We start from the raw sequence: 17,738 nt of genomic DNA, 5'->3' as shown, positions 1-17,738 counted from the left end.
CTGATTATTTACAAAAGTGAAAATGGATTTAATTATAGGCAAATAATGAAATGTATAACAAAAAGGTACAAATTTTTTTCATGCTAATTTTGATAAATATTCAAGAAATTTAATTTTTGTTGATTTTATGTACGATTTATTATAATGATATGGAATGTGCAAATTAAACAATTAACTTCTTGCACTTCCATGGCCCATCAAATAGATTGTAGTAGTAACAATTCGTATATTTATAATTTATCTAATGGACAGCTCTTTTTATGCATTAGAAACATTAATTATTATAATCTTTTATATCGATAATGTGTGTATACGTTTATCTTTATAAGATATGTTATTTGAGTTAATCATGAATGTTTATAATGGATAGACGGATTATAAACGTTAAACATTATCCGCGAAAGATACTTTGAAATTGCTTTTCTAACGTTCCACGTCAACTTCATTTTTTTTTCTTTTTTTTTCTTTTTTTTTTTTTTCTTTTTATTTTATTCTTTTATTCCTTTTCATTCACAGCACAAGCACATATCATTATAGCATGAAATAAGGTGTGTTCACGAGAGTATAAAAAGCAATTTTCATACTGACGCCAAGATAGACATTGAACCTGTCATTTGTATAATTATATAAACTCACAATAATATACGTATACATGTAAGTGTATGAAATAATTACATAATCATAGTGATTGAGTTTGTATAAAATAGAAATATATGAACTATAATATGAAATGTAAAAATATAAGAATATGAACAAAGATGATATTATATTAATTTAATTTTGTCTATAATGACGTCAGTCTGAGATCGTATAGACAGATTGTAAACGTATTCTCTAACTGAGCACACCTGTTTGTTATCATAATATTGCTTTGGCATAGTAAATATTGTGATAGTATCAAATATTTATGTGCATCAAACAGTAAGGCCTACATCAATATTTACATGCAAAGATGAATTTGATTTATTATGACTTTCTTTTATAACTTTCAATAAAGAATTATTAACTTTGCAAATCAGGAGGTACTTTTGTGGGAGACTGTAATTGCAAATGCATGAGCCGTCGAATGGGACCGCCAATTATATTTCCAGTTGGACCAGAACCACCCGATTCCCCTTGAATACTTTCCATTAAATTTGCTTCTACTATATCAGTGTGTTTATTATCAATATGTTCTTCCTCCTTTACTAATTCTGCTTGCAATTGCGAATCTAACAATCGCATGTATTTATCCATTTCGCCACCTTTGTCTTCATCATCACCACCTAATGAACCTTCTGAGCTCCCTTCAAATTCTCCTTCGCCACCTGGCACAACTAAATCTAATATATCGCGTAAGGTACTGTCAAACACGTCAGCATCAAATTCTATTCTTCCATTGTCATCTGGATCATGCCTCGTACTATCATCCGCTGATTGACCCCTTTAAATAAAAACAGGTCATAACGACATTCAATTATTTTGCAAAAATGATATTGAAATTAACGTAAAAAAACATACTCTACAAATTGTACGCCATCAATATCACTATTTTGATTGAGAAAGGCTTGTACTTTTTCTCTAAGACTCAATGATTCATGGTCGTGCTTTTTGTCTTTACTAGTTCCCCATTGTTGATTCAAAAGCATTTCTAATTGTGCTGGATCTATATTCAGCCAACTATCACTGTCTGCAGGACTTAATGTACCTTCATCTTGGGCTGTAAAATAAACAATAAAGTATATTCGCAAGTAGTCTATAACAAGTTATAATAAAAAAACGTTGTATTATTTCATATGCATACTTATCAGTAATCAACTGAAAAAATAGACACAATATGCATGCATAATTATATGTTTTTAATAAAAAACTAAAGAAGTAACTAAAAGTATACGATATGTGTAACTACAACACTTTTTTTTAAGTTAACTCAATGAAGATATCAAAATACATTGTAACAAGCTTTTATTTCTATAGTTTACTCTAAATTGATAATGTCACATGCATCTGCATGAAACACACACTCTTAGTTACTTTTATCCTACTAATACATAATCATTGTGGTAATTACCATACATCTCAACGTCATTCGTTTGTATATTTTCCCATGCTTCTAAAACTTTTTCCGCATCTGTTTTATCATTGTGTAGTAATGTATCATCTAAATTTAAGTGTTTCAAAAAGTAGTCTTTTGCTATAATCGAAAGTTTTTCACGTTCTTGACTGCCTTCCAACAAATCTTTGAAATACCCACTAGCTTCCAATCGAGACAAAAATGCATTGAGCGAATGTTCATTTGTTATTGACTTTCCTTCATTATCTATTCCTGATGCATTTGTTCCTCTTTTTCTACGTTCCTCATTAGCACGCGCTACTAACATTTCTAGACCACATGCTATTTTAACACCAAGAACATATGCATTATATTTGGAACTACTTGCAGGAGGTAAGTTCCAACCTGTTCTCGGATCGCCGGTATATCGACTATGCGATGCCAATGCATATAAACATTTAGTCATTTTCACATTAACCATGGTACGTTGCTCAGGTGGAAAATACCTCATGGCGCGACAAACCTAAAATAATATTAATATTAAATAATAACTCTAATTTTTCCATATGAAAATATTGATTAAGAGAAAATGTCTTCATTTACTTTACGTTCAAATGGATCCGAATGACAAATTGTTCTTATTATTGGTCCAATAAGTCCAGGTTCTTGTCGTAGAATGGATGCAGCCTTTTCTGGTAAAAAAGCTCTTGCCTTATGTTTCCTCTTACATATTTCCTCTGGATAGATATCTATGCGTTTGTTTAATATACTCTGTACTTTATCCGATACTCTAGAATTTTGTGGAATACGATTAATGTTATTCAACAAATTTACAAATGACTTTCCCTTTTCTCTAATAATGTGAAGTAATCCGTCATGTATAAAAACACGATCTTGGCAAGTCTCTGGATTAGCCCATAAAGGTAATGCATTTGCAGCCTCGATTAAAAGAAATTCACCATCTGAATCTACTAATCTAGCGATTAATCCGTCAAACACTTTTGTCAATTTGTATATAAGAAATACTGTAAACCATTCATCTCCTATGTCTTCATCAAAACGTAAAGTTGCATAAATGTGAGCTACAGTTTGATGATCTAAGAAAACAAATATTTATTAATGCGACATTAACATGCAAGTAGTAACAGCAAAAAATTTACCTTCTATAACCATAGAATTGTCAAGAATTCTTTCTAGCGTCATTGCTTGTTTGGTTCTTGGACGGAATACTAAGGCATCTCTATGCCAAATATAATCAGCCGTATAAGGTGCTATTTCTTGATAATATCTTTCAATTTCTTCATTAAGTTGTGCTTCAGTTATGTTATCTGTGTTCAATGCATAACAAAATTTGGGATAAAGAAAACATTCGAGAACGTCATCCTCTCTCGTTTTATGTATTATTGGTAGGTTCGCCATTTTTTTATATACGTGACTAGCCATTTAGACTTTTAAAACGCAAAAACATATACAGTTTTTATTTCTGTACGTTTTGTACCGTTTCGATCATAGTCTAACCTCAATTCCAGACAAAATTTACAAGTAAAACGAACTACCAGAATTCTCAAACAAATTTGTATCGACTATATCGGATGAAATCTCCATAATGTATAACTATATATGATATTGAAACCTTTACTTTTCTTATTCAGCGTTATTTGCTTCGACAAACGTTAGGCGGCAGTTAAGTAGAAATTAGTTACGTGCCATTTACGAATGATACTCAACTACAAATTTAATATTTTCATATTGGCGCATCTCATTCAATTTATAATTTAAGATTTTAAAAAGGAAACATTTCAGGTTGTTCACTAATCCTGATTTTATGATGGTTTACGCCATCAATGAAAGTAGCCATAGTTCTAGGCCGATCTTGATGAACAAGGTCTCATTTTAAAGACGAAGATTTAATCTAGGACATATCTTTATCGAATTTTTGAAAAAGTTTTATTATCTTTGAAAAAAATCGTGTTAAAAAATGATATTTTTCGAGAATAGTTTATGCACAAATAAAGAGCTATTTCAAAAGTTCGAGAAAAAGATGAAACCTTCGTCTTTAAAATGAGACGAAAAAGTCCTACCGAGCATTACGGTTTTATTGTTCGAAATTCGAAAAGCACGAATGATCCATTGTGCTTAATAATAATCCATTATGGCTGAAGCTAAGGGTATCGCTACGGTGAAGCTATCTATAAGCAGAGTCTCATACATCTCCTGTTAATTGAGAAACTTCCGAAGCGGAAAGACATCTGACTGATCAGTTTTTGCGGAATGTAGATGTTAAAGTAGAATCAACGTTAGCCCGTGTGGTCTCCATATGCAGGAACTTCCATGTAGTGAGACCTGAATCGGTATTACTTGCTTAGTTTAATTGTAAATCATGTAACGCAAGTACTACCGAGCGAATGCCTGCATATTTCAATGTATTTTCCAAATTTCTCTAATCTAATTCTGATTATACAATGAAATTATTAACGCTTTTCCAATAATACTTATACAAACAAATAAATAAGATATAATTAAATTCAAAGATAATTTCTTTAAATTCATAAATTTATATACTAATTGTCATATGTGTTAATTATTCTTTATCTTTTTATCGTGAAACATATGCATAGTAGTATCTAGCACGGTGTGAGTTCAGTCTATTAAATTATTTACTTTAACCTACACGAAACCAATAGTTATACAGATTTTAGATGGGTATATTCAATACAAGCTTATACAGCGATAGGATAGACGCTAGATGGAGACATAGTAGCCCGCTTATATTCGTAGTTTATATTTTGTCCATATATGTCGCTAAAGTCACACGCGCTTCGAAGAAAAGATAATGAACATCTTTAATAGAATACAAAAAGGAAAAAGATGGCGGTAGCCAAAAGTTATACGGTCGGACGTTCCTCAAGTTGTTTTCGCAAATATCGTATATTGTTTGTATTTGGTATAACTGTCCTTTGCGTGCAATTTTATTTAGCTCACTCATTCTTTGGTTTAGATAGTCGTAAACTTGGAAAATCATCATCAGACGGAGTAAGTGGAATCTAACCTTTTAATCTTTCAATAACGATTTCATATCCCTACTCAAAAAGATACTATAATGATATAAATATTTGAACGCATAAAAAAGCACATATTTTGTTTATACTGTTTTACCAAGTTTATATACTTCATACGTTCCATGTCGAAACATTTTTGTTCGACTTTTCATTCAGGCCATTTCATGTTTTGACTAAAGATTGATATCCTTACTTTTAACAATCATTATATGTAATCATTAATTATTTATGTGTTTTGTTTTATATATTGCATTTTCATATAATGGCTCATTCTTTTAATCGAAATACATTCTACGGACTTAAATTTATTCTAAAATATATGTTTTTAGCGTATCAAATAAATATCTCAGTATGTAGTATCATCGATGGTACACTCTTAGTCTGAATGGAAAGTTTAACATGTTAATAAGACTCGTTATTATATCGTTTATTAATAGGAAGATGTACTGCAATCAGAAGAAAGTGAAGGTTTGCCAAAAGGCTCACGTCAATTGAAACTTCCACCTGACAAACAAGCAAATAAATCTTCTCAATATCATCGTAATCGCACTGCCAGAATAATGCTAGATCGTAAATCATTAAATTTTACACCTGCTTGCGAAGTCCTTGGCAGGGAAGCTGTAAGTGCAGTGACACGTGCACAAAGTCAAATGTGCAAGCAACGCATTGTCAATGTGACGTGCCTTAGTCAGCAGGGTTTGTTATATCCAGAAAGGATACAATCCTTGTGTTCACATTCTCTAGGTTTTTCAAATAAACCAATAAATTTGGGCTGTTTCCAAGATGATAAAACCTTGAGAGTACTTTCTGGTTATTACCATATTTTCAAAGGGAACAATTCTCCAGAGCGTTGTGCTTTTATGTGTCTTCAATCAGGATATCCGTATGCTGGTACCGAATACTCGTTAGTATCACAAATTAATTTTATACTTTCTACTGTTCAGATATCTATGATAATTTTTTTTATGGATGATTTTATAGTGTAGAATGTTTTTGTGGAATGGAAGAACCACCTCAAATAAAACATTTACCAGACTCTAGTTGTAATATGAAATGCTCTGGCAATCCAAAACAATTGTGTGGAGGCTATTTAACAATTAATGTTTTCTGGACTGGTATCCAAAGTAAGAAACATATAAATATATCTGTATTGAATGCACAGAAGCTATAATCATTTATTTTGGATTCATTTTATTTGTAAAGGTGATGGCATTTAATTAGTACTTGTTAAAATTCTTCAAGTTAAATTTACTACGATTGTAATAGTAATTTATTAACTCTATTGGAATATGTACGGAACTGTATAATTTAAGATTCAAATAGATTTCATTAGGTGTTTATAAATATGTTGCAGAATTTAAATCTCAAGAAGCAAGAAATTCAAGTTCAAAGACAGGTCATGAGAAGGCAGCACGTATAGCTTACTTGTTAACTGTGAATGGTAGAGCTAGTCGGCAAATTAAGCGACTTATCAGTATTTTATATCATCCATCTCATTTATTTTATATTCACGTTGATGCTGTAAGAATATTTTTGATGCAAATTTTACGGCGATTTAATAATTGTCTCGTTCAAAGTAACATATCATGCACTTTCAGAGACAAGATTATTTATATCGTGAAATGTTGAAAATAGAAAAATCATGTAAGGCTAATAATATCAAAGTAGCAAGAGGAGAAGGTATGAGACATGCAACTATTTGGGGTGGTGCAAGTCTTTTAACAACTTTTTTAAGATCTGCACGACAAATACTTGCATACCAACAATATTGGGATTTTCTTGTAAATTTATCAGAATCTGATTTTCCTGTGAAAACTAATGCTCAGTTAACGGAATTTCTTAGTTGGAACAAAGGTATGAACTTTGTTAAATCACATGGGAGAGAAGTTCAACGTTTTATTACTAAGCAAGGATTGGATAAAACTTTTGTTGAATGCGAAGCACGAATGTGGAGAGTAGGGGATCGAAAATTGCCAAATGGTATATTTATTGATTAATTATTGAAATATATTGAATTAAAAATATTTATGTAAATAGGACATGGTGTATTAATTTTTCAGGTATTCAAATTGATGGAGGCAGCGATTGGGTAGCTTTAAGTCGAGAATTTGTAGAATATATTTCTAATCCTAAACCAGATACTTTAGTAGCTGATCTTTTAAAAGTTTTTCAATATACTTTATTACCTGCCGAATCTTTTTTTCATACTGTATTACGTAATTCACGATTTTGCGATAGTTATGTAGACAATAATCTTCATGTGACTAATTGGAAAAGAAAATTGGGTTGTAAATGTCAGTATAAAGCTGTAGTCGATTGGTGCGGTTGTAGCCCAAATGATTTTAAACTTGAAGATTTCAGTAGAATACGTAATACTGCTGATCGTAATTTGTTCTTTGCACGAAAATTTGAACCTGTTATAGATCAAAGAATTATAGATAGAGTGGAAGAATGGTTATATCCTGAAAGAGCTAATATGACTGTCAGAGCCAATAGTTACGATGCATATTGGCAAAGTCTTTATCACAAGGCAGATTTAAGTCCTCCGATAGATGATGCATTATTAACAATATCACATTCTTTAGCAAGACTTTCTTTCCAGAAGCTTAATGTCAATTTTCAGAATGTACGCGTTATAGAAACAACGGCATATTTTCGAGAAAATCGATTTACTGGCATATTAATTTTTGCTGAAGGTGATATAGAATATCGGGAGACATCGAAATTGCAAAATAAATATACAGAAAAGATTGAAGCTCTGGTGTATTTACGACATAATGTTTCTACCAATAGATTATGGTTAGGGAAAATTCATAGTCTTTTTGTTAATACTGAATATGACCAGAAAGAACAAACATTTAGAAATGTGATGGGTAGTATTGGCCCTTATTCAAATCCAGTTTTATTATATGAATTTGATGATGCAATTACAACTCCACAAAATTTTTCTGTGCTCTGGATCGATCCACATGGACTGCTAGCAGATGTTAACTATATTCATATTGAAGATGGTGTAGCTTTGGTAATAATTTATTTACTTTATCTAAAGTTATAGTGTGTGTATCTTCAAGTGTTTCTAATTGTTTCTTCTTTTTTTTTTTTATTTTTTTATTTTTTTTTTCTTTTTTTTTTTTTTTTTTTTTTTGCTTTTCTTTTAGATGGGACACGTCAGACCACAACTCAGTGATCATTTGGTAATAGGCACTTGGCATGTGTTATTGGTGGTTGATTCATTACTAGTAGCAAAAATAAATTTTTTAGTAACTCCATTATCCTATTGGAAAAATCAACAAATTAACAAAGAAAGGGCTAAGGAAGTAAACAATATGCCTGATAATACTTATCATAATACAGATGAAATAACAAAAAAGTGGTCAAACTTTGTAAACTTGATGGTACGCCAGCACTCTTATGAAAAAGTTACAGAGAATAAAATTGGTTCTGATCTAGATCAATGGATAGATGGATTAGTATACGAACATTATGAAATTGATAAAATATGCAATGCTGGTGATCAGACCAAAACCAAACTGAAATTGCAGAAATGCATTGATACTGCTTGGAGCTCTTTGAGCCCAGACCCAAAGGCTGATGTCCATAACCTATGTCAAAATTATTAATTAATTTACCAAATATGTGCCATTTTTAACATTTTTAAACTCATTATGCCTCTATGAAGATTATCTATCTCTTTAGATATTTTTATATTGACAACATCTGTATATATATTGTATTTATAAAAATATATATATATATATATGTATATATCCATACATCATACATACGAACACATACATACATATATACATTCATACATCGAGTTACGTGCATACATATTATATATACACATGCGCGCACGCGCAGAAGATACTTGACAATATACTGTGCGAATTATAAATATTATACTTTCCTTATAAAAGTTTCGAATATTTTATTTTTTAGCTAACAATTGCAAAGCGGTTGAGGCTTTTAATACGTAAATAGTAGACAAAATTATGAAGTAGAATTTTATATCTCAATATAATTTTCTTTCTCTCTGTCTGTGTGTGTGTGTGTGTGTGTGGTTGTGTGCGCGCGCGTGCGTGCGTGCGCGTGTGCGTGCGCGTGTGGATCCAATTTTCAAACTCCTGATTGGACGAATAAAACATGATAGCCAATCCGAAAGCTTAATCTATATGGTATTATGATGAATCAACTCGAGTCCAACGAATGAATGTTCGACAAAAATTGGAATACAATTCTTCCAAACTAATCTGTGTGTTTGTCAAAATATTGAACTAACTCAAAAGTCGTTCGTAAACCAAGATGGAAACGCATGTGACAAAACTGGAATATCTGCATAAGCTGACCGCTTTGACTTTTAGGAAGTTTATCGCAAGATGTCGGGGGATGTTTTGCGCGACGAGCCGCTGATATGCTCTTGGGCGAAATGACTTGCTTGTCGTGGCGAATGCCTGTAAAATTCCGGCCTAAGTTAAATCACATAGTGTTGTAATCTTGCCGGTGGAATCATTTAACATCTCAAGTGTGTGTTGCCAGCGGTGCAAAATACGAGCACGGAAATTATTCGTGGAAACTGTATCAGTGCATGTACCACTACCAGAACCACGAAGCGAAATAATAAATATCGTTTTAACAAAGAAATAAAACTATTGAGATTATAATTGAAAGATTCTGAGGGAATACGTGATTTTAATAATAATTGAAATGGGTGTCAGGGCAAGTACTGTAGCACAATCTGCAGGAGGCAACAGTCAGTCATCTACTGGGACCAATGACACTACGATGCAAGGCTTTTCTGTGCTTCGTTCCTTGCCTGGAGGTGTTGGCGTGTTGCAGCATCAACATCAACAAGGAAGTCAGTCGCAGACTTCTCGAGTATCAGGAGATAGTAGACAACGTGCACGTTCTCTCAGTTCTGTACCGGATCTTTCTTCAGGAGAACAAGGTGCTCTTGCTTCAACTGTCGGTGTTGGAGTAGCCCAGGCTCTTGGATTGCCACAACTTGATTCAGACGATGCAGATGAAGATAGTGGTAGAGTATATGCCGCTCACAGCTTGCCTTCTCACATCTGGTCCCTTAACGGTAGGTTGGCCCAGTGTATAGAATATCGACATAATCTATATCCTTTTCATCCACGTAAATATAATTTACTGACAAATAGATTTCGTGGAATAAAATTAAATAGAATTTTTTTGTTTTTTTTTTTTTTTTTTTTTTGTTTTTGTTTTATATGTCTAGAATAGTATATTTATACGCTTTTGACTATTATAAATGATATTATAAGTGTATATAGTTTATTTTGCTTTGTATAGGGTTATACGAGAAAAACATTACATAACAATTATTGCTGCTAGATTCTTAAAATTGCTATCTTCAAGGGCATCGCATAATATTCTATAGAGAAAATAGGTCTAGTTTTTTATGCTTTGATCTTTTTCTCGTAATTTTTCAACGACAATTAACATTCTCGTATTCCTCATTAAAACGGAGAAAAAGTCATTTCGTGTATTGTATCTTTCGATTTTGCATTTCTAATGGGAAACCTAGTCGTTAAAATTAATGTAATTTTGATCAACTTGATAAGGAGGTTATGTTGTATCCGTAAAATTTCACATAGTTAGCTTTGCCGCTTGCGATCGCGGGTAGGACAGGGGGCGTTTGTTTTGGCGCGTGTGTAGTGCTTTGCCACGTGTTCTAAAATAATCTACCAAAATTCTTTGACCATTCGTCACGCATATTTTATGGGAAAAGATTGGAAAAAAAGGCCCACAACTCGTCTTACAATAATAGGGATAATAACATTTCTTTGTGTACAAAAGAAAACACAATTTCTTTCTCGATGCGATGCGTCGAATGTTTTGTTCCAAATTTTCACATGTGTTTTATGAATATTTTCATGATTATATGAGACAAGATCTTGAGGAATTTTCTCGCGAGTGAGAAATTTTTTCAAGCGTCCTTATTTTATGTCATGTAACGTTTTTATACTTCTTTATATAGTCAGACATAATTTCTAGTCTCTTACGAGAGCTATAATAGATCGTTCTTTATTTATCTCACGACGATGAAGCTTTACATGACATATATGGAAAGAGGCCACTTATTGATAAGTGGAGTTTAGGAATTTATTGAGAAGTTCAAAGAAATTATTATTTCTAGCAATTCACTACGTCTTGTCATACAGTCCGCGAGAATCTTCCAACAATTCGTCACGTCGCATATTTACGATAGAATCTCCAACACAACGAAGATACACTTATAGATTTTTTTTTTCCTTTTTTCCTTTTTTTACATACAAAAACATATGTTTTACATACAAAAACAATGTTAATGGATAAGAAAGTACGTCTAAATTTTTTCGCTCTTATATAAAAACGTTGAAAGTGTAAGTTATTTAAACCTCTTATAGGCGAATGACGTCATATAGCGTCAAACGAGATATTTTCATAACGCTAAAGTGTCGTATCAAATGACTATTATATATAGAAACAACTATATTCAATGTCAGTTGTTGATAGGATTTTAATATTAGGAATATTAGAGATTTCCTTAGATCGCTAATTAAAATACAATTACTTAAAATTATCAATAACTCATGTATTTTGATTAGATGATCTATTAAATGCCATGGCCCGGTCGATAAAGTGTTAAGAACATTTTAGAAATGATCTTTTTCGATAAAAATTATATATGCGGCGTTGGTTTCGTTTTAAAGAGGTCGCTATACGTGTTGCCGGGTCGGTTGGCCCGGTAACCGTACACAATCGATGATTGTTTGGCTTATGCAGTGTAAATTTTAAATAGTGATAATTGAAAATGATATAGGAATGGTGTTTAGAGGGATATAAAATCTCGACATGGGATGGGTCGGTCAACGTTAGGTTCGGATTATTATGGGAATTATAGTGAGCTCGTGTTTGAATGAGTCTGAGGCTGAAGTTGTGCCTGTACACCGTGTCAGAAGAGTTTTCTATGGTATATTTTTTTTTCTAGATATACATTATTTAATCAATGTACACATACTCAGTACATATATTTATGTTTAAGGTCTAAAGTGTCCTGTATGCTCTAAGTTTATCCTACCGGATGATATTGAGTGTCACCTGGTAATGTGCCTGACCAAGCCACGTCTCAGTTATAATGGTGAGAGTTATAATTGTTATATGATAGAACATATTTATATTCGTAAATATGACTTTTAATAAATATTCCTTCGCCTTATAGAGGACGTATTAGCAGATGAAAAAGGGGAATGTGTAATTTGTCTCGAAGAATTACAGCCTGGTGATGTTATTGCCCGCTTGCCCTGTTTGTGTATATATCATAAAAAGTACGTATTTATTTGATGTTGAATCAGTTACCTCCTGTATTGTATATTACTTATTTGACAAATTGAAAACATATATGTGCTTGTGAATGATATCATACGTTTGAATTATATTTTCAGTTGCATCGATAAATGGTTTCAAGTGAATCGTAGCTGCCCTGAACATCCTGGAGATTGATTTGCGCTTTGAAGATTACAGTGGATAAAGAGTTTGGCCCAGAGGACACTTATGTCAATGGGAATAGGAATGGAGATAAAGAAAGAAATTTGAAAAAAGCTAGTCAAGGTGACTGCTAGTCCGCAATGGTGGTTGGTGCATGCGGTGGTTGTTCAACAGAACAAGATACACTAAAATTTAAATTGAAAACGGACGTTTGATTAAATTCTCGACTCTATTATTACTAAGGAGAGGACTTAAAAACAAATCGCCATAAGTTTCAACGATACAATGCTATTAACTATACGTATCTATAATTAATCTATTATTGCTCTATCGCTTATTATCAATTGTACCATATTTATAAATTTTACTTAGTTTTACAACTTGAAGTCGATTTAGCATTAAGCAAAACAATTTTTATCATTACTGATGATTATTTTTTCTTTGGAAAGGGGAGATACAGGACAAATCGTAGTCAAAGGACCTGCCCCATGCAGGTGAGCTCTACCTTAGATAATTTAGTTGTATTTTTAATGATTTTACTATCACGACAATGTATCGTTTCTGTTATCTGTTGGGAGATGAGTGCTAGAAAGGATATTTTTGATACTTTCATAAAAGGGGAGCCAGGATGTATAAGAATTTCAAGCAGAGGACTTGTCGCAATATTGTTGATGCTGTAGTAAAAATAAAGGTTCTGATTTAACCTTCTCTATTGAAATTTATGCTAATGTGATAATCTCTTTTATGTTCTTAGAGAATTGGCATTCTCCGTGTTACTAAAATGTACATATGATAATATTAATTGTAAAGCAACTACCCTATAATTAATCCCTTTTATATATGATAAGGATAAACATAACACCATGATAGTTTTTGTAATGCAAAGATGCAGGTCTGTCAATTTTCCAGTAATATACAAAAACTCACGTATACATATTGGGATCGGACATGTATTGCATAAAGTAATAACTGTAATAAAACGATAACAATTTGAAAATACGTAGAGAAAAGTAGTAAAAATAAAATGCAATGTGGATATGTATTATATTAATCTTGAGTGCAATTATGAATTCCAAATAATATGTAAAACGCAGCGACTATTTCTACGATTTCGAATTCGTTATTCGTCTAGAATGTCTAATGGGCAGGTAAGTATTGTGTATCTATCATCGGAGAAGGAAAAAATTCGTTTGCATTGGATGTCTACGAAGTTTAATAATATATGATTTTAATTATAGTACCCAACGATTACGGTTTCGATAATTTTTAATAAGACACACCTGTCGAGAAAAGAGGGATATTAATGGAACTCTGTGATTTTATAATATACGATCTAAGAAATATCGATATACAAGCGATATATTTACGTCATCGAAGGGAGACCAATACGTTCGTAAAGAAGATGATCGTTTGAACATAACAACAAACGTAATTATCATATCGTATGACGTAACGAAATGAATTGTTCATTTCGTTTGGAAGAAAATTTATTTCTTATTTATTTTGCAATATATATTTAGGATATTATCGAAAATTTCTCAAAGAAGCATTACAGGATTGGCTGGAATTGTAATATGAGAAATATGGAATACCGTGGATTACTTTAGGAACGTTCATAATTTTGGAGACGTTGGATAACTGCCGTAAAGTGCCAGTAGAGGGGATACTCGATTAAGTAGAGCCTTGGAGAGTTTTGAGGTTATAAAAGGCCTTTTTGGAAGAAAGTAACGGCAGTACCGAAGGCTATTCAAATATTTTCCAGCAACGTGAAAACATCTTCCTCATCAGGGAATACACAGCTATGAAATTGGTTATGTGAGAAGCAAGACGTTCTCGCGAGTGAATTCTATGTCAATAACATGTCGGTTCCAAATATCGTTAGGGTAATGCGGGTGCATAGGCTGGCGGATTTGGATGTCTGACAAATATTTATGAATGTATGGGATGATTTATTGATATTTACGTTTGAACATGGTGAAGGAGAAGCCAAATTCAATCCGTATCTACGATTCGGAGGGTTATAGGCGCAGAGCTGCATGCATCTGCGTCAAGAACGATCTCGAGGATGAGGTAAGCCAACAGATGGCAGTCTGGGTATCCTTACTAAAATTCACATGCACCATAGTTTTACAATTTTTATTTATTCTAATATGATTTCATTTCTTTAGTTGGATTATTAAAAAATAGTCTTCATTCACCGCAAGAATCATTCTTTAAATTACATTTTTTTTAGGTTCTTTTGGTTACGTCCAGTCGAAGGCCTGATAGTTGGATTGTACCTGGTGGTGGTGTAGAGCCTGAGGAAGAACCAGCAGTTACTGCACTTCGAGAAGTCAGAGAGGAGGCTGGTGTACTAGGACAATTGGGTCGTTGTCTTGGCATATTTGAGGTTGAAAATTAATATCTAACTTTTGAAATCTTTCCTGGAAAAAGTTTTGCAAATTGCACCTTTATAATCTCTGAGAGATTACTTTTAAATATTTTTTATGATATTTATAAACAATTCGTACAGCAATGCGATACATTCACTTTTTAAATCGTAGAATGTGGAACACAAACATAGAACACAGGTATGGGTAATGCGGGTAACCGAGGAGCTGCCAGAATGGGAAGATTCACGTGCTATCGGTCGGAAACGGAAATGGTTCTCTATATCAGAGGCTCTGCTTCAACTGGCAAAGCACAAGCCCGTCCAGCGCTCGTATTTACATAGCCTCCACAATACTAATCCACGGCATAATCCTAATATTCCACCATCTCACCAACTATTCAAGTGATAAATATTTCTAGCAACAATATCCATTTTAATAAACACAGTTAATATCACACGCCACTCATTTGCAAAAGCAAATGTCATTGAGATTTGATCTATTTGCTGCTACTTTACCTCTTCTCCTAAAGGGATTACAATTAATATCATTGTATTTTATACGTAAAATAATATTATACTTACTGTCCTTATTATTATGTTTATTCATATAGATTGTGTTAATAAACTGGTCCATAAAGGAGCAGTTTCACTAATTTGATTTCCTATTGTTGATAAAAATTTTATAATAAAACATTTTAAGGATTTTTGAGTTACAAGTTTAGTAAGTATATGATCTGCATATATAAAGTTCACGTATTTTCTTATCGTTAGTTATACATATACATACATACCTACATACAACATACATACATACAACATACATACATACATACATATATATATATATATATATATATATATATATATATATATACACGCACACCCAAACGTGTGTGTATACATATTTCATACATGTATATATTCGATATATACCAAGACGTGCGGTATATTATATAAAATACTTAATGTACATTTATTACATTATGTGTTTATTTGGATGTACACCATAGCACAAGTATCATGTAAATAATTAGAACTTTTTGAATGTATTATAGAATCTGAATTAAAATATTTCATAACAAATATTGTAAACGTTCTAGGATACGATCTTGATTTTCCAGATAAAATACATTTAGTCATATATTTAGCAACGGTGTGTTGTTGAAGATACATACGTACTTGTGTTTTAACATTTTATTTTTAAAACATTTTAAGTAATGAAAATGTTTCTTATAAAAATAATATCTAGCTAATTAATAATTTTAAAACAATCATGATGATATAAAGCGACAACATTGAAGCTTATCACCACCTTTCGCTCATAGCGTATATGACTTCAGCGACAGGTATGGACAAAATATGAACTACAAGCGCAATAGGGAAACACTCTCCCCAGTATGCGTCTATTGCATCGGTGTATAAGTTTGTTTAAATTACATATCTCTCTTTGCGCGTAATCAAAAAAACGAGTTAAGCGTGTGACAGAAATTTTTGTATGTAGTAAAAATAGTAGTGCTTCTGAAAAAAGTAAAAAAAAAAACTATATAACAGATAATACTTGTAAGTATACAAAATTCCTCTTAGGGAGGGATTAATAATGGAAATTGTTTGATAATTGTACGAAATTGATATATTTTGTTTCTAATTAAACTTATACAAATAGCTAAAGCGTATTTAAGAGAACCATTAGCACGATTATTCTATTTGCGATAGAAATAAAATATAATACATATATATATATATATAAAGGATAGTAGTAAGAACAAAAGTAGAAAGAAAATCGCTGATGCATATCTTGAATTCGGAAGTATATGGATATAAATAGAATAGAAATATAATATTTAACCTGAAAAGCGTAAATAAGAATAAATAAGAATAAATGAAAATTAATAAGAATAATAAAGATCTTAGAATTTTTCAATGCGTTTCTTGAAGAAATTATTTTAGAACTTTATTATATTTAATCTATTCATTTATTCAAGTATGATTAGCAATTAAAAATTTAAATACTTTAATGTTTAATTAGAAATAGATTTAAAAGATTTTGGAAAAGCATTGAAATATGCAGCCATTCGCCCGGTGATACTTGCGTTATACGATATAGATTTCGATATATCGCTAGTAATACCGACCCAGGTCTCACCACGTGGAGGTTGCTGCTTATGGAAACCCATGGGTTGAAGATGGCTCAGTTTCGCTTGTAATCTAGAGATTATCTATCGCGAATGTTCTCTTGCTCATTCTTTATTAAAACTCGTGTATATCCATTCTTTACTATTTTCACGTGAGAAAAATAAGTATTAAAAATATCTTTAAAATAAGTATTAAAATATTCAAAATTTTGGAATAATTAAAAACGTGTATGAAACAAGAAGATCTATTATAAAAATAAAAAATGCAGTCCGTGCGACTGTCAAAAAAAGCAAAAGCTTTGCAAACGAACAATGACTCTAATTACTGCATTACACGCAGTCGATGCAAAAACACTTGCTATTTAAATCGCGAAACGCGAACGAACAAACATTGCTTCTACTTTGTGTTATTTTTATTTTACATATATAAACACCTGATTATTTCATTATTACGTGCGCGATTGCAATGAAGTTCTGAAACAGAAAAATACAAACAAAATTATTAGTATCATTAGAAGTTTTAATTTTATGTATAAACTAATCTCGAAAAAAAAAAACATTATTTTTCGACCATGATTTTTTTTTCCATAGGCAATAAAACTTTTTAAAACATTCGCAAAACCTATGTGCTCGAGTTAAACAATATTCTT

The 17,738-nt window shown here is 31.9% G+C and overlaps 4 protein-coding genes across 6 annotated transcripts; 3 read left to right on the top strand and 1 right to left on the bottom strand.

Moving 5' to 3' along the window:
- Positions 1-465: 465 nt before the first annotated feature.
- On the bottom strand, positions 466-3,650 carry LOC124423235 (protein ecdysoneless). Its single transcript, XM_046960777.1, has 5 exons — positions 3,193-3,650; positions 2,636-3,129; positions 2,051-2,555; positions 1,501-1,699; positions 466-1,423 (listed from the first exon to the last, which is right to left on the bottom strand). Exons 1-5 carry the CDS (start codon positions 3,473-3,475, stop codon positions 1,003-1,005), a joined length of 1,902 nt encoding a protein of 633 aa, XP_046816733.1. The 5' UTR covers positions 3,476-3,650; the 3' UTR covers positions 466-1,002.
- A 1,221-nt stretch (positions 3,651-4,871) lies between these two features.
- Positions 4,872-9,010, top strand: LOC124423234 (xylosyltransferase oxt). 2 transcript variants are annotated; one of them, XM_046960775.1, is made up of 7 exons: positions 4,872-5,065; positions 5,529-5,995; positions 6,073-6,215; positions 6,446-6,612; positions 6,690-7,071; positions 7,152-8,113; positions 8,250-9,010. In XM_046960775.1, the coding sequence occupies exons 1-7, from the start codon at positions 4,901-4,903 to the stop codon at positions 8,709-8,711; spliced, it is 2,748 nt and encodes a 915-aa protein (XP_046816731.1). In that variant the 5' UTR covers positions 4,872-4,900; the 3' UTR covers positions 8,712-9,010. The 2 variants fall into 2 exon arrangements, with proteins under 2 accessions (XP_046816731.1, XP_046816732.1); XM_046960776.1 differs by lacking the exon at positions 4,872-5,065 and having other exon boundaries at positions 5,577-5,711; positions 5,836-5,995.
- Positions 9,011-9,303: 293 nt separating this feature from the next.
- LOC124423239 (E3 ubiquitin-protein ligase ZNRF2) lies at positions 9,304-13,636 on the top strand. 2 transcript variants are annotated; one of them, XR_006942039.1, is made up of 5 exons: positions 9,304-10,177; positions 12,143-12,238; positions 12,320-12,425; positions 12,543-13,079; positions 13,495-13,636. XR_006942039.1 is itself a non-coding variant. In XM_046960780.1 (4 exons), the coding sequence occupies exons 1-4, from the start codon at positions 9,799-9,801 to the stop codon at positions 12,598-12,600; spliced, it is 639 nt and encodes a 212-aa protein (XP_046816736.1). In that variant the 5' UTR covers positions 9,304-9,798; the 3' UTR covers positions 12,601-13,303. The 2 variants fall into 2 exon arrangements, 1 of the variants encoding a protein (XP_046816736.1); XM_046960780.1 differs by lacking the exon at positions 13,495-13,636 and having other exon boundaries at positions 12,543-13,303.
- LOC124423240 (diphosphoinositol polyphosphate phosphohydrolase 1) lies at positions 13,592-15,672 on the top strand. Its single transcript, XM_046960781.1, has 5 exons — positions 13,592-13,733; positions 13,824-14,013; positions 14,106-14,655; positions 14,819-14,974; positions 15,129-15,672. Exons 3-5 carry the CDS (start codon positions 14,557-14,559, stop codon positions 15,360-15,362), a joined length of 489 nt encoding a protein of 162 aa, XP_046816737.1. The 5' UTR covers positions 13,592-13,733; positions 13,824-14,013; positions 14,106-14,556; the 3' UTR covers positions 15,363-15,672.
- Positions 15,673-17,738: the final 2,066 nt, after the last annotated feature.

The sequence above is a fragment of the Vespa crabro genome, chromosome 3, assembly GCF_910589235.1.
Source record: "Vespa crabro chromosome 3, iyVesCrab1.2, whole genome shotgun sequence".
Taxonomy (NCBI): Eukaryota; Metazoa; Arthropoda; class Insecta; order Hymenoptera; family Vespidae; genus Vespa; species Vespa crabro.
This window is presented reverse-complemented; position numbering and strand designations above follow the sequence as displayed.